This window comes from Zosterops lateralis (genome assembly GCF_965231275.1).
Source record: "Zosterops lateralis genome assembly, chromosome: W".
Taxonomy (NCBI): domain Eukaryota; kingdom Metazoa; phylum Chordata; class Aves; order Passeriformes; family Zosteropidae; genus Zosterops; species Zosterops lateralis.
The window spans coordinates 13416674-13438354 of record NC_139801.1 but is presented as its reverse complement, the minus strand read 5'-3'; the positions used below and the strand labels follow the sequence as shown (position 1 = coordinate 13438354).

The following is a 21681-nucleotide window of genomic DNA, read 5'->3' as shown; positions in this document are numbered from 1 at the left end:
TTGTTTTTTTTTTCTTCTTTCCCTTTCTTTCCCTTCTTCCCCCCCCCCCCCCCACCCTTTTAAGATTTTGGACCGGACCGGACTGGACTGGACCTGACCTGACCAGAGAAGTCCGAGGATCTCCAGGGCCCGCAAAAGAAGCTCTTTCCCTTGTGTCGGGGGGTGTTTATTCATTTGTTAATAAACTGGTTTTTTCCACTTTGTTCGAGAAATTCCTTCCCAAACCCAGGGCTGGGGGAGGGGTGGTAGAGGTTTTGTTATTAGGGGATTCCTTTGGAGGTTCTCCCTTAATTCAACCTAAACCAGGACAATTGGCCATTTCATGTTAAGGGAAAGCTGGTATTGGTTTCAGAATGCTTTGGGAAGCTGAAGGTACAGCAACACTGAAACTGATAGGAAGCAATTACATGCTAGCCCTGAGATCTTCAAAGCATCTAGTCCTTAAATATCAATGTTTTAAGCAAAGCCTAAAGTACTTGTAAATTTTATTAATCCTGTGCCAGAGCATCCTACCTAGCTAAAAGTTTAAGTCCCTGGATATGTTAATCTTGGCCCATTCCAAAGGTATGCCTAAATATTCCTGCATTTGGTCATGTCCTTTATTTCATCGTCCAACTCCATGACCTGCAAAACTGGGAAAACAGTGTATTTTTATAAACTGCCTGGCGCCCATCTGCCCTCCCTAAGCCTCCTCCTCCTATTTCAGCAAGGGGATCGGATGTCCGTAGGGGACAACGCCAAGGGAAACTGTCTCACTTTTCCCATTCTCTTCCGGATCCCGACTATACAGCCACCTCGTGGCTCGCTCCTGCGGTTCGGTACTCTCCGGCAGTCAAGCGATGGTGCCCGCCCCCCGTCCCCGTTCGCAGTTCCCGTCCCTGCCTGCAGCGCCCCCTGGCGTCGGGAGGGCCGACGCGCGCTGCCGCGTGCAGGCTGCGCGTGCGCTGGCACCGGGAGCGCGCTGGGCGCCGCGCGGAGCTGCGTGCCTGCAGTAGCGGGGGCGCTCGCGTTGCCGGGCGACGGCGGCCGGGCGGCGGCGCGGGCCCGGTGTGGTGCGGGCTGCAATGAGGAGGCGGCAGCGGCCCCCACACTCTCGTCGGCGCTGAACTCCGCGTCCGCACTTCCCCCATCCCGTCCCGTCCTGGCTCTGCTCCTCCACGCCCCCTCATCTCCCCTTGCTCCGGCCAGCCCTTCCCCCTCCATGCGGCGGGAGCGGCCGGAGTGGGGCCCGTGCCGCGGCCGCTCCGAGCCCCGCCGTCCCTCACGTCTTCGCCGCCAGATCCCGCAGGGAGCCGCGGAGGGTGTCCGTAGCGACAGCAGCGGGTGAGGCCCCAGCCGGGGGCGGGGGTGCCGAGGGCGGCTCGGAGCGGGGGAGCGGCAGAGCCCGGCGGAGCACTCCCCCGGGGTCCGCGCGACGGGGGGATCGAGGCTGCGGGGCGCCCCCTGCCGCTCGTCGGGCGCGGTTCGCGCCCGGCCGCAGCCGTGGCGCGGCCTTGGATCGCCGCTGCCCGGGGGTGCCCCTGCCGCCTTTCGCGCACTGGGAGCGGCGGCCGCCCGGTCTGGCGCGTCCTTCCCCGCTGCAGGGTCGCTGCCCTTGGTTGCTGCCGCCTGTCCCGCAGTAGCCGCATACTGGGTGCGGGGACACGAGGCCTTTGCGGGGACCCATTGCAGCGTCCTCGCACAGCCTGCGGGAGCGTGCTCAGAGCCTGCGGGCTGTTGTGGCAGGGCAGGTGAAACGGCCTGGGCAGTGGGGTACGGAGCCGGGAAATTCTCCTGGCGTCGTTTAGTAATTTAAAGCTCCAAGGAGAGATTGTAAAGGCTGCGTTAGCACGCTATTTAAGGTGTTCAGTGTCTGAACAAAAAAAAATGCAAAAAACTTGTATTAACGAAGAAAGGTGGTGAAATAAGGAAATTTTGTAAAGGATACCTGATGATTGCAACTTGCATCCTTCCATTTTGCTTTATAATGCAACTGTGAATAAGGAACTGTTCACTCATTCAGTATGCTTGAGGTTTGAGATACTTTTTTAATCAGTTCATTTGAAAATGTTATTTTTCATAGCTGTCTGCTTTTCTAATTGTCATTAAATCATTCAGAAATTATATTTCACAACAGGCGTTTACTTCACAAGCTAGCAAAACAGTAAAATTGAAGCAAAAGCTATATTGTGTCTTCTGATAAATGTGAATCTAAATTATTTGGGTTTACTGAGATACATCTGATATAGTTTTACTTTTTTTTTTGTTATAATCTTGCAATGTGTTTCAGTGATTAGCATGTGTTGCTATAAATGAGAAGTAAGAATAGGAGGCATATAAAAATGCTGGTCATTTATGAACTTCCGTTATGCATATCAGTAGTTCTGAGTGCTTGGGAATATGCAGCATTCTTATGCTTGGTATGTTTGTTTATTGAAATGGAAGAGCCTGTCAAGTAGTCTTTTTTGTATAGGAGGGATCCTTTGTTAGTAAGATATATCTTTTGCTTGCCAGATGTTATAACTGAACTATGGTATATAGGACTGGAAGGTATATTTCACAAATTTGGCTAGTGCCACTGATAAAATTAGTTTTGCTTCTTAATGGAAAAATGGGTTAGTGGGAATTTCAAGGTCATCTTCAAATATAGAGTAATTGAGCTGCCTTTGGAATATGTCTTTTCTTCTTCAATGTCACATGTTTTCTGTATATCAATCCTGTCACTGTTGTCATTTTCTGGATCTGTTTGCTTTCTAAAATAATCTGATGTTTAGCAAGTTTTAATAGAAGCAATCCATAAAGTTTCTTAAGTCAACTTCATTTGAATGGTCTCAATAAAAAGTATATTAAAAAAAGAAAATGTAACTGCTAAATCTAAACCTAACTCAAACTCACTATTTGGAAAGAATGACAAGAAAAAGGGTTAAGATGGATGAATGGATACCAGTGACACTTTATATGCTGATGAACTAGTTGTAAATTAGGTAAGTTCTGGCTTTCTGTTCTTTGGTCTTTCTGGAAGCCTTTTCCAATGAAAATTATTCCATTGTAGACATCTGCTGGTTTTGACTTTCCTAGCCACTTTACAGTTTGCAACTGAAATGTTATTTTGTTGAACACTTATAATTCTACTATAAATCTGTGAATAACCAAAGTAAAACAAATTGCTTCTATCATTTGCACTTTTTTACTGTTTGAATCAAGAGCAGAAGCGCTAGGGCTTTTGGGAATAAGGAAGGCAGCATCTAAGTTCAGTTATGAAAGCAGGGTTTAGAAAGATGAAGAAAAGCAATTTATAAATTTGGAAGAAGTTCCCAGGTGTTGCCACATTGGAAATTAGTTTGATATATTGATTTGTCCATCTCATGATGCGAAAAAAAAACATTAAAAAACCCAAATGGCTGTAATGCTACACATACCTGAGAATGCTGTCCTCGTTTGCATAATGGAATCTGTTAGACAATAAAGGGCTTTGAAGAGCCATATTTTTATGGCTAGACAACTATATACTTTTAAATATATATCATTTTTTTGTAATTTTATTGTAAAAGGCTATTTTTTATACACTGTAAATTAAAAACTTGTTTGAGCAATAATACTAGTATTTTTAAAATGCTTTACCATCTGTTAATGTGGGGTGTTTTTAGTTTCCTGTGGACTGTCCCTTTTTGTTGAAAAGCTATATTTTATATTATAAATTCACGGTATCACAGATAATTCATCTGGAAATAAGAATACCATTACCACCTTTACAGATCCAGGCTGTCTGGTGCCATGATATGTAGTATTGCATTAGATATATTTCAGAGTTAGAAAACATATTTGGAAGTGCAGAGCTAAGCAATATAACATTTCCTGAGATGTAGTTTCATTCTTCTGAGGTGACCAATTTATTCATGAGACTGGCCATAATAAGAAAAACACTTCATTAGCTGACAATTTTGATTCAAATATATATGTTCTATATTTAAATAAGCACTTCAGCTAAGTATCTTTGACTTGTAAAGGTAGCTATTGTATTTAATTTTCTTTTGTGGGTTATTTTTGACATGGCTTGCTAGAAAGCAGATTGATTCACCATGTCAAAATAAAACCTAGGCTTTATGTCATTTGTTGTAGACCTCTTCTAGAATTTCATTAGGAAATCATTGTACAGTAGAACTAAAGCATTTTACAAATCCCAGCATAGGCCAAGGTGCTTGTTTGTTACACAGTCAGAATTTAAGAGCCCCCTTTCTGCATTCATTCTATCTGGAGAGAGACCCTCATTGAGATTAATATCTGTTCTCATTAGCTGACTCAACTTCTATTTTAATTGAATGCTGTAACAGGGGCTGAGTATCAACCTTAGGTTAAAGCCAAAGGTTTAGACTCTTATGTTTAGCGAGGACATCCACAAGAAGTATGCATTCCTTTAATGAGCCCACAGACACCTCAGCCAAATCACATAAAGTCAAAACTAAGTCTGACAACTTCAAATTAAAACCACGTGCTATTGCCCCCTCTGACACGATGCTTTTTCTTTTTTAAAAAAATATCAAATACTAGTTTCCATCTCTTTGCCAAGTCTCTCCCTTTTCTGATTTCTAGGTTGTCCTGATTTAAAATACAAACAAAACCCCCACCCCTTAAAACAAAATAATCCATCACACCAAAAAGCCTTCCTGCCTCAGGTCTTGTCCATAGGTAGACATCCCTTTAGAAAGGGAGTGATGAAGTTGCTGGAGCATAGGGATTAGCCATTTTCATTTTCAAAAGCAGAGTAGTAGGCTTTTTCTCTTGTCTTCTTGATGACTTTCTGGCTTCTTCACCTTGGAAATGAGCGGTGTTGCCATTATACGAATAAAGGAATCTTAGCATAAAAGAATTAGTTTGTGTTGGGCTTCCTTCAGGAGATCACTTAGTCCAACACCATGCTTAAGGCAGACTTAATTAGCCATGTACCAACTTTGTTTTTGCAAAAGCAAGGTAACTGGAGTGAAAATATAAAGTCACAAGATGCCTTCAAGCTCCTCTTGCTGCTTTCCATAAAGGTACTGTTTGATGCTTACTGAATGAGGTGTCTTTCTCTGCTTCAGACTTTTTTTTTAGTAGTTTCTAAAGTGATTGTTTCAGTTTATCAGAAAGCTTCTGTCCTAACAGGTGAGTCCATCCTGCCTCTTGTTGGATGGCATAGCATGTGAGAGTCCATCCAGTATATTGAGGTCTTTAAAAACAGAATACTTTTTTTTTTTTTTCGGGTTTCTTAAAGATTGCTTCTGGATGAGAATTTTGGTTAACGGAACATTTGGTTTAGTCTGTCAAAGTAGTGTTGTAAATATTCAATTACAAATTGAATTAGTGTAAGTTAAGATGATAAGAAGCATCACATCCTTGATGTGTCTTTGACTTAGCTGCAATCACAACTTTTTTTTCCCCTTCACAGAGCATTAATGAGTCATTTATATCTGCAGAGTAGGTAGTACCAAATGGCCTCCTATCAGAATGTGGATTAGGAGAAGTAGTGTATTCCTTTGGTCATAGATCCAAATAAATCATCTTGGTTTATAAGGAACTGCCCACAAATAAGCTTTAAGGAGTTACATGTCTGCTTTTATTTTATGTAATGTTGTCAGCTGAAGTGTAAATGTTGCCTTAGTAGGGACAACACACCTTTTGAGTAGCAATAATGCTAGCTGTAGCTCCTTAAGATTATTAGAAAGGGAAGATTGGTGGAAAAAGGGTACAATATATTATTGTTAGAACACCTGTTTTTAAATGTGTGTTTACTGGATAATTATTTCCCCTTTTTTCTGTCTTAGGAAATAATGATTAAATACCTAATGCAGTAGAAATACTCCATTTTCTTCCCTTCAGAAGGCCTGTATTTTATACTTGCCTTGTGCTCAGCACTACTTGTTCTTTCTAGGTTGGGTTAACTCCAAACAGGAATCATGTAACTTAAGAAAGAGCTAAAATGCTGCTTCCTCTGTTTATAATTCCAACTATGCTCATTCTGTCCCTTTGAATTCATACTTATGAGTATGACAAAATTAATGAAGTTTGAGGCAAGGTGCTTAAATTTTATACTACTTTTTCATTTCTCTTCAGTTCACACTTGATTTGTAGTTCACAGAATTATAGAATATATTGAGTTGGAAGGGATCTACAAGGATCATCAAAGTCCAGCTCCTGGCCCTTCACCCCAAAAACCCCACTGTGTGCATGAGAGCATTGTCTGAAGGCTCCTTTAGCTCTGAGGCTTGGTACCATGACCACTGCACTGGAAGCCTGTTCCAGTCCCCGACCACCCTCAGGGGGAAGAACCTCTTTCTAATATCCAACCTAAACTTCCTCTGTTGACTCCTTCACAAGTGATTTCAAGTTCTCTATGTGATATGCTAGACACAGCTTGCTTTTATGTATAGTCCAATACATATATCAGTGATCACTGAAAGTATTTGCTGAAGTAAATTTGAAGTACCTCAATCATTGAGGTGTTGCTGTAGTTTTTTAGGACAATTTTTCAATTTTTCAGTTTAACAAAACTCCACAATATGCTAAGAGCGCAGTAAAAATGGATACTTTCCTAACAAGTTTTCTATTCTATGGTGTTGTTTCTGTCATGCAGTTTGAGTTAAATCATGCAGTCATGATCAAAACAAAATGACTTCTTGGCAAGTTTAGATTTGGTAAAAATCTGGTGAAAAGATTTGGGCCAAGGGATTAATCACATATTTTCATAGCAAAGAAAACATTGTTTTATTTAATGTTCCAAATCTACTGTGACCCTAGTATTTGATATATTTTATTTTGGGTTTTCAGAAATTGCCATGATTTCTCCAACTTATAGCTAATCAAAATGCTTGTTCTCATTTCCCTGGTGTCTGTTGGTAGGTTCATATTTTTCTGTTCCTGGCATTTTCTAAAAGGTTAATTTCTGAACCCTTTATAAAAGGTGCCACAAATGTTTAGTCATACTCTTGTCAATCTTGCAGGGCCAACACCTAGTGTTTGTGATGTACAAATCCACAGTTTGAGCAGAGTTAGAAATATAAAATGAAGTTCTGAGCACTTTCTTTGAGGTCTTATTTCTGATGCAGCAAAGTACTCTGCTTTTCTGTTTAGTTTCTTGCTTGTTATTGGGAGTTGAGCATAGTAACACAGTAACTCGGTACAATTTCTGCTAAGCTGAATGAGGAAGTTTTCATCAAGGTCAGCCAAAAAAAAAAAAAAAAAAAAAAAAGAAATCTAAATTTGAAACGTGTAGCAACTCAGTTGCAAATATGGGATGTTCGTCTTAAGGTTGTTGGGTTGGATTTTTTTTTTTTTTTTTTTTGGTCGTGATCACTAAAAATGCAGTATTTAATCTAATTTTCCTGAAATAAAAAGACCATTAAAAAAGGCAGAGTTGTCCTCATTACTTTTCACAGTCTGGGAAGTAAGGACTGGCTGTTGAATCTAATTCAGCTCCATGTCTTGTCATTGCTGAAGGATACTGTCACTCTCTGATTCTTGTTCAATAATCCAGCCAAACACCAATAACTTGCATTTGGCAATGTTGAAAAGGAAAGTGAGAAACTTAGGTCCTTAGGGTAGTACTTGCGCAATTACTTTCTTGCATGACAATGCTTACATATTTTTGTTTGTCATTATGGTTCTTTCTTGCCTTTGTGTTGCAGAATGTTGTTCCCCTCTGCACAGGTGCAATTATTTTTTTGAGGTGCACTGTAAATTTGATCCGTGTTTAAGAAACAAACAAATTCCTCTCTCAAAAAAATCCCACCCAATTCCTTTTCCAGCTGTCATGATGAGCCCATCAGCTTCTTCATACCTCTAGGGAGAGCCATGAACAAGTAGGTTCTAGTTAATTAGGTGTTTTGGTGAAGAGTCCATTGCATGATTTCATGAATCTAGTTTTTCATACCCACTCAATGATATTCTCACGATGTTTGAAAATTGCTGGATCTGCTAACTCAGGGGCTTACTTTGCATCATTGGCAGTGCCCTGCATTTCCATAGTTCTCAAATAGCATTCATAACTTTCTTAAACTGAGCCAACTGTGGTAAAAGGATTTCAGGAACAGTGGGCTAGAGCTTGGTGAGGAAGGAGAACAACCAAACTTTTAAGTGCAGCATTTGGGAAGGAAGAGCTCTATTTCACTTTTCTGAACTGATCTGTGAAATGTATTGAGTGATACACTGACAGAATTAGAACTTACACATATATGTATATATGGGCATACCCGTCTATCTGTATTTATTTGTGTGTGCATATGGTGGGTTTTTTCCATCACTGTTCAGTGTAGACAAGAACTACAATATAGACTGTAGATCATAAAGGTAAAGCCTAGTGGTATTTCTAAAGTAATTTCCAGTTCTATATATTCTGGTGTATGAATTCCTGAAATTCAGCCCGCTCTGCACAACTGAACTTTTCCTACTGTTACAAGTGTTCCATCAGCATTTGTCAAGGAAGAACATCCCCTTCAGGGTTGGGTGGTGGTAACAATTACATTTATCTTAACTGGTGAGTCAACACTGAAAATCTTCCTTTGTCCTTTGCCTCTGTAATAGAAGAATGCTAAGTCACATTCCTTATTGTTCTTCTCCAAAGATGGTTAAGGGAGGGAGAGAGACAGATGGAGAAACAGAAATGGCAAATTTGTTTTTCTTTTAAAGTACTTTATCTGAATTGACTCAGAAAAGAGGAAGGTTCTAAATTTTATTACTAACCATAGCTAGCAGGCTATTTTTCAGATGCTGTTTCAATATTAATTGTAAGGACAAGGTGTTTACTGCTGGTGTAAACAGCTAGTACTTTAGATTTAATGTATATTAGTGCTTTATTTCAGAGAAGCCATAAGTAGAAAAAGTAAAATATTTTTCCTGACATTGTACTGAGTTTCACTTGATAAAAGACTATACAATATTAGGCCTTTGATTTGTGTAAATTTAAGGTTTCTCTGTTCATCAAAATGACAGTGTTGCGACTTCTCAGGAATGTGTTGAGACTAACATTGCATAGTAAGATAAGAAAAAAAAATCAATAAACTGAATCAAAATGCTGTAATTTATATGGCTCTAATTATCAAGGGACTGAAAAGCCTGATCTACCATTTTAACACTTCTGTTAAAAATGCTGCTTGACTTCGCACATATTCTGTGAATACTACTATACATGTCTCTAAATTACAAATGAGCTGTGGATCTGTGCTCAGATCTTAATTTAGACCATATCTAATTTATTAGATTAAAAAGTACAAGGACTATTTGAACATGTATTCATTTTAAAAATCTTAAAATGAAAGTATTCCTTTTAAATAAGATTCCTCACTCCTCGGCAAGCACAATATTGTAAGCACTGTTAATGTCAAACATTTGTATCAAGAAGCAGCTGCTTTTAAAGCTTTATATACCTCTTTTCCTTCACTTATATGTATTTTGGACTTTTTATGGAAGCTATATCAATATCTATGCTATACATCTTCACTGATTTGATGCTTATATGAGTGTTGTTTGCTAAGTATGGAAGCTCTTAGGACAGTCTTAATGAAACTATATAAAATACTATTAAACTGTGACTGCAAATTGTGAATATCATAGTTTTCTAAAAGCACCAAATTTTGGAGTCACTTTAATTTCCAAATGGCCAACTTAAATAGGAAAATTTTCTAAAAAGCCCATTTTGTCCTATTTTCCTACAGTCATGCAACATTTGACACAGCAAATGAAAATTAAATATGCTAAGCTACCACATTTGTTATGTAGCGAAAATAATTAATTTTAACATTCAAAAATAAATTGATGACAGTGATTAATTCCTGTTGAGCTGCAACATATCAACATATTTGTTATTATGATATGCATATGTAAATTGTAAGGTATTCCTGTAACCTCTATTTAAAATAATCATAAGTATGAAAATCTAGTAGTTCAAGGTGTGCATACACACAGGCAAAATGCTACTAATCTCCAGCTCTTTGCCTTTTTATTAAGGACAAGAGATAATTGCCTATAATGCTGCCTTTTTCCCAACCTGTAAATGAAACTTGAGATAATTTTAGTAAGGATGTAATATAAAAGGGGATCTTTATTTGAAGGCCTTCAGAGGCAGTTATGGAAAGATGTCCACAAAAGCTCACCCCACCCAGGGGTGAGTACATTTTTATAGGTTTTAGGAAATTAGCATAATTGATAAAAAGCACCAATTAGGAGGACAAGTGGTGATGCAATTCCCCCCACCCCCCCCCACCCCGTGTCAAGCCCCTTCTCTGGAGCCCCCCCTTCAGCACTAGTTGTACTTTGTCCATGAGAATGTATCTCGAAGAGTTATTCTCAGCCTTGGTTTCCCAGGAAGAACCAAGATAGCATTGGGGCCTTGTACCTCCCAGGGCTTGGAGCTCCAGAATTTTGTCTTTCTGCTTAAGGAAAGGCCATGGAAAAGTACTGGGAAAACTAGTCACTAATACAATAGGCTACAGAGCTACAAATATATGTGTGAAGAATATAGAGAACATAGAAAAAAAGGGAAAATCTAAATAGCATAATTCCCCCCTGTTTCTTTGGAGACTAACAAGACTCTATCTTGTTTAGTCTCTACTCCATATTTAACCACACTACCGGTTTATACAACCAGCTATCTTACTAGTTGTTATACAGATGCCAACTATAACTACAGCTACTATGAATACTTTTTTATCCAGGCTCCGTTTGGTAACCATGATGTGAATGTATTGAAGATACTCAAGGTTCAGTGAGCTCCTTTGAGAACTACCTGGTGTAGAATGAGTTTGCTTTCAAATTTCAACCAAATCCTTAGCAATTCTTTCACTCTGATCTGCATAAGAACAACAACCAGTGTTAATGATTTTGTGGTTAATAGGAAATTAAGAGCCATTCTGTTTTGTCAATAGCCTTAATATTATTAAATATTATATTTGGAATCACAGCCCCATGGACACAGGCCTGATCTTTATCTAGGGGCAAATCTTACCAGGCCAAATTTTTATACCCAACACCCCCCTGAGAAGTTGTTCTTATGAAGAGTTTTTGGATACATTTTGGACTAGAGCTACATGCAAATTTTTAGGGCCAAATCTGAATCATGGTTACCAACTGTGAAGATAAGAGGCACAAAAGAACAATTTAAATCACATCATCTTGATTGGTATCAGTCTTTGTTTTCTGGTTGTTTCAGGAACAGAGGTCTTCTTAACTCTGGAGCAGTGAATTCAGGGTTCTCTGCCAGCACCTCTGGTTTCAGTGAGGGTACTCAGGGCTTGGAATGGCCCTTTCCACTTAGCTTGTAAAGTTACTGTCTTTCCATTTAATATAGACTCAGTCTCCAAGCTGGAACAGATGGGCAGATTTTTCTGGATAGCATGATGAATCTCTGGAGCTTCTGCAAAGTGGAACTTAAAATCTGTTAAATACCTCAGCAAGTAATTTTTCCCCCCATATGGATTTCTCCCATAATATACACAATTTGATATGGCCTGCCATGCAATATTTCATAAGGATTCATGTTGTCTCTGCCTTGATTGCATGCAGATTCTCAGCAAGGCTATAGGCAAGATTTGAACCTATGTCATGCATGTTTCTGACAAATTTTACTAAATCTGTGTTCTGAGGGTTCCATTCACACATTCAGCTTTACTACTCATATGGGGCACATAGGGAATTTACAGATCCCAAACAATTCCCAACATTTGAGTAATTTCCCTGATCACTGGAGGACCAACCCCAAAGGAACCCCAAATCTCTTGAATTATATGATTGAGAAACTTTCACCACCTCCCTTGCTGTGTTAGTGTCACAGGGTTAAGCTTTAGACCGTCCACTAAAGGTGTCAACTAACACCAATACACACCTGCTTCTTTCTTTGCTTGGTAACTCAGCAGAATCTATTTGCCAATAATCTCCAGGGAAACCTCCTGCCTCTGTTATTTTTAACACAACTCTTTTGCCCATGTTTGGGTTGTTTCTGGTGTAATAGTCTATTCACTTTCCTTGATTTCAGCCTTTGTGCCAGAAAACTGATGGTCCTTTAAATCACACTTTGGGGCAAACCTTGACAAATCAATTTCCTTCTGTGGCACCACTGTTAAGATGCCTTTTTCTGCAGCCCCTTTTACTATTTTATCAGCAAAATGATTAATAATTCAGGAGTTGTTTTCCTGTTTTGCTGAGCTTTGCAATGCATAAAAGCTGCTTCTCTGTATTCCCAAATATTCTGTAGCAGTGCATGGGTCTGTTCAGAGTGTTCAATTCTATTACCTCAAAGAGTTGCCAGTCTTCTTTCCTTCCAGATGACTTTGCTCAGTTTTAGATCTTTCAATGATGTAATCAGATCAGGTCTCTGTGATGATACATTTGATGGCAAGGCCTTTTCCCTGGTTACCTGGTTCATGGTTGTCACTACATAACCTGTCACCTGTTTGCCATCTCGCATGGAGCTGTGTCGCAAGCACAACACGAAAGAACAACACTCACCCATCAGGTTGAGAAGCGAGAAAAGAAGGCTGTTTATTTTGGGAATTTCAACTTATATAGTTTTTGGGATTTGGCCAAGGATTGAGGGACGAGAGGAACACCCCTCTGACCCCAGTGGTCAAACCAGCAGTCCATCACAGAGAGGAATGCGAAAACAATCTACTTTGTTTATGTTAAATTAGTGAGAAACTCCAATAGAAATATGTAAACAAAAACAGAAGGCTGAAAATCAGGGTGACAGAGGTGCTCTCGTCTGCATACAGCTCCCAGTCTGGCACATCCTTCAGGTCTGGTCTGCTGGAATAGGCTTCTTCCACAGTCTGCAAACAGTCAGATACATTATCAGTTAGTGTTAGGAACAGAGACATTCCAGGATTAACAGCAAACATTTTCAGAATAACATTACCCTGTTTCAGTAACATGGCATAGGGTACATGTTGCAGATGTTCACAGAACAAACTTACAGTGGGTTGCATGTAACTGTTGGATGTAGCAATTCTTGGCTACTGGTTAGATGCAGCAATTCTCAGTTGCTGGCTTTTCCAGTTCTCCAGTTCTTTTGCCAGCTGATTTCTGAATATCATTGGGCTGTGCCTTAAACCCTCAGGCAGGACTGTCTTGGTGAGCTGGCTCTTTTTCCCTATTTTAGGATTCTTCCATGTAATAGTGTGATGAATGCTAGGTCAGCCCCAGAAATCCACCAAGACCCAAAGAGGAATCCCAAAACCTGAGCTGAAGGTATATCTTTACGCTAGAAGATGACACATTTAAACTGCTTTCTCTAGCATATCTAATCCTTGTATCTGCTACTGTTCTAGGAACACCTACCATGGAATTCCTTGTGTTTCTGACTGGCCTCATGCTGCGGGGTTTGAATCTCCCATGCACCACTGTCCAACTCTGCATTTGCTTCCACCTCTTCCTGCTCTTCTTTGTCATCCTCATCTTCTTCACACAAAAAGCACACAAAAAAATGGACACTGCTATGGCACTGCACCTTGCTCAAGCTAGGTCAAATTTAAGCAGCAGCTAGGTCCCTGCAGTGGCATTCTAATGAGAAAATGAGTCAGTACTTTAGTATCACCATGGTTAACACAGCATCTACAGCAATAACATATATTTTTTTTGTGCAGGGACTACACTATGCATACATTAGATAGAATGGAAAGAAAATGCCTTTACTTCCATCAGCATTTTCCCAATTCAATCTAAGAACCATGCTGAAGATTATTTAACTGGATTAAGATTATTTAACTGGATTCTCAAGCTTTAACACAAAATTCCCAGGAATCTCTTCAAATGCTATGAACTGGTCGTTCACTCAGGCTTGCAGTATCCACATTTTTCCCCAAATGGAATTTTTAAAGAGTCTTAGGTATCACTAAACCATCAAGAAAAGCTTTTACCTATTTCCCCAAGACGAACTTCCTGTGCTGTAAAAAAGCAAAAGCACCAAACTGTTGCAACCAGCTGTTGTTGTTTCAAGTAATTTTTTCAGGGGTAGGAGAAAGCCTATGTCCCTGTGAGGAACCACAACCTGGAACCACTGGACACAGCTCAGCTATCCTGACAGGGCAGTGGCAAATTCTCTCAGTGTCTGATATCACAACTCTCCCTGCCAGGACAAGCGTGCTGCCCGTCCTGCAGCAAACCCAAACGGAGGCAGGGGTGCTCCCCTCAGGGTCTGCAGCACTGGCATTGCCACCCCAAGTGTGCCTCAGGCCACCCCTCCCAAAGCCAGCCCCTGGTGGCACTCACCCTTGCAGCACAGGGCCAGCTGTGGCAGCTTCCCGTACGTCAGCTCATGACGGAGGTCCACAACCCACACGGGGATGTCCACCTGCAACAACAGCCAACACACGTGACCCCTCTGTTCCCACTGTATCAGGCCACACCTGCAGGCAGCCCTGCAAATCTGCAGAGAGCCTCTACCAGGTGGGAACAGCACCTTCCTGGCCACTCCTGCACTGTAGCTCCCCTGTTTCCCACTTCAAGAGTGGGCCAAGATCCCCCAGCTCTCTGATGCCACTCCTCCTGTGGCCTAGGATCCATACAAACTTGCATTTTACTGTTTAAGTTCTTCAGTGTTAGATGCAACAAGAGATTTCTTTTTAGGCAGAGGTGTTACATGTAATTTAATGACACTGAGAAGCAGTTAAACTATACTTAAATGGATGAGACATTCTGGATAACTATATATCAAAGATACAAATAATATAATATATAATACTGAAATTTACACGGTAATTTGCATGTAGTTTTGTGCAACTTTCCTGAGGACAACTACCTTTAACTATGCAAGACCTTTGCTTTTAAGCTTGATCAGTTTTAAAAAGTGAGAAGCAGAACTTTTCTCAAAAACCTAGGAAAAAAATAAAAATCAATTCATCATTCTCACACAGGGGCCCAAACATATACAGAAGAGTCTCAAATACTGTCTGTCCTTCACTGTCAAAACTTGTTCAGTCCCAGGTATGATGTTCAGTGCAGCTGGCAGTAAAAGGACTCAGTTGGTCCTGCTACTACAATTACATCTTGAACCTTTCCTCCTCCACACACGAGTGGAAAAGCTCACCTGAAGAAAGACACACAAGATGAAAATACCTGCAAATGTAAGTGTTTTTTATGTACAGCCTTGCTTGTCAAAGACTAGGGTTTATAAACCACAGATTTAGCTCTTTTTCCTATCTCAGTAGCAAAGAAAGAAAAATGTGTGACAGTATGTCAAGTGGGACTACACACATGTAAATCAAGACTTTTGATCACATGTGATTTAAAAACCTTTAATGATCATCAGCCTTTGTTACTCTTATTGTGACTTCAAAGAACAGTTTTAGATCCAGTTGCAATAAACCTGTTTAAAACTTTGCAGCTGGAATAAACAATCATCTATATCTGTTTTTTTGGTTACAAAAGAATGACCCTCCACGATTTCATCCACTCAGTGTTGTTAATAACCAATGCATATGCTTTCTGTATAGATGTAAATTATCAAGCAACTCTTACTAAATAGTTACCTCTCTGGCTAATTGTCTCAGAGGAATGCTGACCATCTTCTGTTTCCTTTCTGTGATCAAGTTGACAAATCTGCATGCAGGTTACAGAAAAGATAAATGACTATCAAGAGCTGCAGAGAAACTTGGAACTCCAGAGACAAATTTCCCATGTGCTGTACAACCCTGTGGTCCTAGAGATGCAAAGTGAACTCAGACAGTGGAATAATGACATCTGTCCAGGTCTTTCTCTCAAAGCACAAGGGCCTTGAGAGCCTTTACCTTACAAGAGCCAGCCCATAAGAGAGGATGAGCTCATGTGACTTCAATCTGCCAGATGAATTGAGGACCTTACAGTGAATCAGTTTTGCCATGCAGTCCACTGCAAGAGGCATTTTTGGACTGTACCTGGAAGCAAAGGAAAACCAGATGAGCAGGTTCACACAAATACATGCACTCTGTAAAAAGGGCAACTTTCCCACTACATTTTGTGCTCTGTGGTACATTAAAGCCTAAGAAATGGTATGCTGAGATAGCATCAGAGGCTCTTTCCAGAAGGCTTCTATTGGAACAGAGTGGTTACACGGTTACTCCTAAGCACAGGTTGAATGAGTACATACTGATATGCTAAGCACATACACAAGATGCTTTACCTAGGCGGGTCTCGTGTACGTGTGATGAATGCTAGGAGACCAGCTCCTTAGTGATTTCAGCTTTATTAGGAACAGTCTGGGAAGGAGGCCCGTGGTGTGCACGCACACCACCGCTGCTCCTGATACGGCATGGAGAAGGAGGATGTCAGCTCTGTCGTCTGGCAGATCTGGGTCTTCCTTCCTCATGAGAGTCCCCAAGAAGACGCCTGCTGGTTTCAGGTTCAGGGTCCCCATGTCACTCCTGCCTCACTCTGGTTAGGGTGACGAAGGCAAGGGATCCTGACTAGAGCTTTGATGTCATCTGATGTTCCCTCTGGTCAGAAGTGTCACTTCAGCTCTTTACCTGCACAGGGGGTCGTGGCTCGTTGTTTTTAGGGGTCTTCACTAGGCAAACTCCCTCTCCACTAAGTCCCATGGGAATCTGACATTTGCATACTAGGTGACGTCATCCTCCTCCTCATGGTCTCGGGTGGTTCACTATCTTGGAGGAGAGGGGAGTAGTGGGGGCCATACCTGCCGGTAAGGGAATTTACACAACAACTCATTCAACCAACAACTCATTATCCTCATTAACTTATAACATTGGAACTTTGTATCGACTTTCTAACAATTTATTCTCTACAGTAGCACAGAGTCCTTGGCTTTTCTTATTCACAGGGATGCAGGAGAAGGGACTTTTAAAATTCAGTTTAGTAAACCATCCTAAACTATCTGTTATTCTCCTTTTGCAAAAGTCCAATATGTAGAGAGCAATTTCCCCTGGAAAAAAGAAAACCCTGGAAAAATGCCTTGGGAAACCCCATTCTTAGTGCCATAAGCAGAAGGCTGTGTGACATGCTCTCTATGCTAATTGTCACTAGAAAGTTCTCCTCAGTTGTCTGTGTTATAATATGTTGATTTTTAATGCAAGAATTGTAATATACCTAATCATTGTCCGGTGTTCGTCCCTTCTCTCGGACCATGCCTTAACTTCCCACCCATACCGGGGTGTATAACTACCCCTCTCTGCCCCTGGACTCCACCTTTGGCCTCGTGCCTTTTGCCCCTTGTACTGCTTTTTCCGGTTTGGTCCAATACAGTGGACGCCTTATTGTTTGTTTTTTTTTGTATTATTAAAAGTACTTTTCGGATAACTGGATCTCGATTCAAGTTGCCGAGAGGCTGAGTCCTGAGGAAACTCAAAGGGGTCTTATAGTCTGGGCCAGACCCCAGGAAGTTTCACCAATGGATCCTTCTTAGGAGAGTTTGGCAAATAGAGAAACTGATAAATCACTCAGTGTTTTTCTAATTCATATTTTAAAGGTTGGAAGAAAGGTCTCATTTCTCTTACCCCTCTGGCACTAACAGCCCTTACAGTATCTTAGCTCAGTTTCCATTCTAAGGTATTTGTTAACACAGGACTCTGCTTACTCATAGTCTGGTTCAAGGGAGCCTGAAAAACAACTTTTTCTTTGGACTTGGTGTTTGTGGTTAACAGCACAAAGAGCGCTCACTGCCCGCTACACGGCCCGGAGACAGACGTGCGGTGTGGGCATACCTGCCTGGGGATACCCCCGGCGCACCCATGCTCGGGCAGTGCCGCTGCTCACAGCAGTTCTCGTGTCTCTCTAAAACAAAACTTGTTATTGTGGAAACTGCAATAGTCATTCCTGCCTACAAAGGTGACATTAGCTTCCTCGAGGGACTCAACTCTGCTTTTTCCCTTGTCTCCCGCAGCAGCAAAATCGGTTCCGCAGCCCAGGGGGGTGAGGCTCCCGCCCTCAGATTTCACACTCCCCTCCCCCTCCGGGCTGGCATGGGCAGAGCCCAGGGGTGGAGGGCGAGCCAGGCCGTGGCTGCACAGTGGTGGCCCCCCACCTCCGTGCCATAGCAGGGACCAAGCAGTGCAGCAATGACCCTGGTCCCAGGCCCTTGCCAGGACCGCTCCCCCACCCCATGCCCCAGCTCTTACCAGGGCAATGGCAGAGTCACCTCAGCTCCTGTCAGAGTGGCTGTTCTCCGTCCGTCAAGGGGGAGCGTGGCCTCCCCGCTCATGGAGCCACCGCTGCCCTAAAATCTTGGAAAAAAACTTTCCACATATGGAACATAGGAAGTGGGGGCGGTTCTCCTCTCCCCTGAAATGGCATGACCCCAGGTTCTCTAGGCTGCTCCACAAAACCTTTAGGAAGTGGGGGCTCCTTTCCCTCCTCCTTCTAACCTGTAGGAAATGGGAGCCCTTCCCACGCCTCCCACCAAGGAGCGGGCAGGGCCTCTCCCGGCCGCTCCGTGCCCAGGTCAATTCTCAATTCAAAATCTGCACATGTTAAACACAAAAGAAACTTTTGCATTGTAATTTTCTTTTCTCCACCAATGAACAATCTCAGCCAGTGGCAAACATACACATACACGCATGCCTCGCCTCCCCTCCCTCCCCCACCAATCTGGGGTAGGTTGGAAAAGTGGTGAAAGAAAAAAAACCTTTGAGAAACCACTCCAAAAGCAAACTCCCCCACCACCATGCCGGGTTGTCTCGGGATTGCAAGCAATTACTCACCTTAAAGAGATACACAATACACACACAGATACCAACTACATAGTACACAACAAAAAGAGCTACCTTTATATTACCTCCTGCGGGATCTTGGAGCCATGGTGTCTCAAACTCAGGCCGATGCACAGAATTCTCAAGATTGCCGGCAGGAAAGAATTCTTTGCAAGATGTTCTCTTTCCAGAGGAAGGGTACCAGGTTCTCCCGTCCCATCAGAGTGTGCCAGAATAACTCTTGCCTTTTGCCCAACCTGGAAATGAAATGTGATAATTTTAGTAAGGAGGTAATATAAAAGGGGATCTTTATTTGAAGGCCTTCAGAGGCAGTTATGGAAAGATGTCCACCAAAGCCCACCCTGCCCAGGGGTGAGTACATTTTTATAGGTTTTAGGAAATTAACATTGTTATGAGGAACATACTGTATTAAATAATTTGTGCTCAAAGTATAAATAAAAAGCAATAAGCAGATACCGGTTCCAGGAAACTAGGTTTGCATTCAGAGATGGGTGACTCCGGCAAAAGAAGAAAAGGAATCAACACCTGAAAAGAAGGTCCCAGCCCTGGAGATGGGCCATTAATGGAGATGGGCCATTAATGGAGATGGACCATTAATGGTGATTAATCAAGGATGCGCCAAATCAGATAAGCCTCAACGACTGGGCACACCCGATGCTGCCTTCCTGGAAAATTCATCAATTCATTAGGGTCTGCCCGAAAAACTATTCAGAAGAAAAACTGTATCAAAAGAAGACCCATGAATACACAATTCGAGCAAAAGTGGACAAAGAACCCAGCCTGGGGGAAAATAAAGAGTATAAAAACTGGACTAATGGTGGTGGGATTCGTGAACGAGGGGGATCCATATGTTCACCCAGTGTTGATCCCGGGATCGGGGCTGTCTTTTTATCGTGGCTTTCCTTGTTCTCTGTTACGTGATAAATAAATTCTGTTTTTAAATTTTATTTTTCAAATCTGGCTGTCTCATTTATAACAGATTGGTGACCTCGACGTGATATAATTTTGGGGTTCACGGGCGCCCCGTATTGCTCAGGAGGCGCCCCACTGATTCACAGCAGCCTGACAGTGCAGAAAACCTCGTGGAACCAATTGTATTACAAAGAAATTTCGGCCACAGCTACGATAAAAAGGGGACTCGAGTTCGGAACCCAAGAATTCGAAGGGAACCCAGGAGAAGGGTTTCCCTGATCCGCAAATAATTTTTTTTTTTACTTGTAAAATTCTACGTGCACAAATAGCCCACACAGGAAAAGGAACTGTAAGTATTGCGTGGTTGAGTGAGTGTGACTGAGCGTGTGTCTGAGATGCGACATTATCACGAAGCAAGACCGGACCTTACGGTTGCAGTTCCACTCTCCCGCAAGGGAAGTGGTCAGCCAAACGGGAAGCAAACGTAACGGGATAAAATACTCCTTTCATACGTCAACTCCAAATCCTGGGAAGGGTTTTGGGGATTGGTCACAGGAAAAACTAAAAGGGAAGGACACATCCTTTGACTTCGGGAATTGGTAAACCTTTTAGTTCAGGGCTTGAAAAAGCCCAGGAAACACGGACCCAGAGATCAGGGGAATTTCTTCAATCAAAAGCCCACAGAACAGTTCACTGCAGGCTCAGTAGTTTGGAGAAACTGATCAACAGGTAAGTGTATTGTGGCATTGAATAAAGAAATAAAGAGCTTTTTGTGTGAAACTGACTTCGGACTGTTTGGAAGACAACGATTGATAAGTACACATTGATATTTGAACGAAATGGGACAGAAAAACAGTAAAAGCCAGAAAAAGACTGCGGAAAAACAAAAATCAGAAAAAGAGAATGGCATGCTTGAAATTCCAAGGGAAAGCCCTTTGGGGTGGTTATTAGAAAATTGGGAGGACTGTCCCGGGAGAAGGAAAATGTCTAAGGAAAAGATGATACATTATTGTGTGGAAATATGGGGAGGTAAGGAAATAAGGGAACATCTGGTTTGGCCCACGTTCGGGACTTTCAAAATGTGGGCTTGTCGAGCACTGAATAAATATGTGATTAATAAAAAGCCTGGGGATTGGGAGGAGAGGCAGTATGCCAGAGTCTGGGAGGAACCCCAGATAGGGCTATTCCTGGTAACAACCAAAAAGGAAGTCAAGGGTCTGAGTGAAAAATGGGAACCCCTTTATAACCTCCCGCCTCCATACTTGGTATCTGTGCCTGCCCATGCCCAGGCTTCCCCATCTGCTCCCCCAGACCTCATGTTGCAGCCAGTGCAGCCCCAAGCCCCCCCCTCAGAGGCATCGGCAACCTTGCCTGCACAAGCGGCTGCAGCACTTCCCCCGCTGGCTATGTCAGCGATTCCATTGTTGCCATCTCCCCCATCACCACCTCTCATAGACCTCCAGCCCCCTCCAGTGTCTGCCCTGCAACCGCAGCAGATTCCAGGACCTCCCTACCCCCAGGTAAGTTTTCAACCCGCGCTCCTGTTGCCCTCCCAACCCGTCAAAACCCCACCCCTGCTGGCACCAATCCCAGCACCTCAGCCCACACTGCCTGGGACACAGCCCCAGTGCACTCAGGCTCCCCCTCCCACTGGAGCTAAAAAGCAGGTCCAACGGGCTGGTGTAACTTACTCTCCCCCGAGAACCAGGCGCAGAGCTAAAAAGCTCAACAAGGAGGAGAGTGAGAGTGAGGAAGAAGGCCATCACCTTCTTCCTTTGAGAGAAGTACCAACGGCACCGGGAATTATAGGCTACGTGAACGTACCTATCAATACAGGGGATGTAAGAGCATTTAAGAAAGAAATGGGGAGACTAATGGATGATTCTTTTGGGGTTGCTGAAAGACAGGATGAATTTTTAGGCACTAGTATTTACAGCTTTGAGGATATAAGCTCAATACTAAGGTCATTGTTTAACACTGAGGAAAGAGAAATGATCAGACAAGCAGGAATTCAGGAATGGGAACATCGGAACCCCCAAAGAATAATGGGGGATCAGAAATGACCAAGCCAGAACTCAAAATGGAATGCCCAGTCTGAAGAAGGTAGGCGTAATATGGTTGATTTAAG

General features: G+C 42.3%; 2 protein-coding genes across 11 annotated transcripts in view; one reads left to right on the top strand and one right to left on the bottom strand.

Annotated features, from left to right (window-relative positions):
- The first annotated feature begins 1284 nt into the window (after nucleotides 1-1284).
- The window catches only part of LOC310922146 (putative ribonuclease ZC3H12B), a 43852-nt gene continuing 23455 nt past the window's right edge, over nucleotides 1285-21681 (top strand). Inside the window, exon 1 of the mRNA XM_083882548.1 lies at nucleotides 1285-1323. The gene's annotated coding sequence lies outside the window, so the exon portion shown is untranslated. The remainder of the gene's footprint in view (nucleotides 1324-21681) is intronic.
- Nucleotides 11984-17763, bottom strand: LOC310922288 (ribosomal biogenesis protein LAS1L-like). 10 transcript variants are annotated; one of them, XM_083882738.1, is made up of 6 exons: nucleotides 16100-17748; nucleotides 15729-15854; nucleotides 15471-15540; nucleotides 14212-14293; nucleotides 13282-13401; nucleotides 11984-12773 (listed from the first exon to the last, which is right to left on the bottom strand). In XM_083882738.1, the coding sequence occupies exons 2-6, from the start codon at nucleotides 15839-15841 to the stop codon at nucleotides 12622-12624; spliced, it is 537 nt and encodes a 178-aa protein (XP_083738864.1). In that variant the 5' UTR covers nucleotides 15842-15854; nucleotides 16100-17748; the 3' UTR covers nucleotides 11984-12621. The 10 variants fall into 10 exon arrangements, 6 of the variants coding, with proteins under 6 accessions (XP_083738864.1, XP_083738865.1, XP_083738863.1 ...); XM_083882739.1 differs by having other exon boundaries at nucleotides 16443-17748; XM_083882737.1 differs by having other exon boundaries at nucleotides 13282-13398; nucleotides 15729-17745.

What these genes read in the sequence shown, in the direction of transcription:
- LOC310922288 (XM_083882736.1), bottom strand. Translation starts at nt 15,952, where the DNA reads ATGTACCACAGAGCACAAAATGTAGTGGGAAAGTTGCCCTTTTTACAG. An exon ending in TATGGGCTGGCTCTTGTAAG is followed by an intron (nt 15,541 to 15,728) that starts GTAAAGGCTCTC and finishes ACCTGCATGCAG; the next exon opens with ATTTGTCAACTTGATCACAG. An exon ending in GAAACACAAGGAATTCCATG is followed by an intron (nt 12,774 to 13,281) that starts GTAGGTGTTCCT and finishes GACTGTTTGCAG; the next exon opens with ACTGTGGAAGAAGCCTATTC.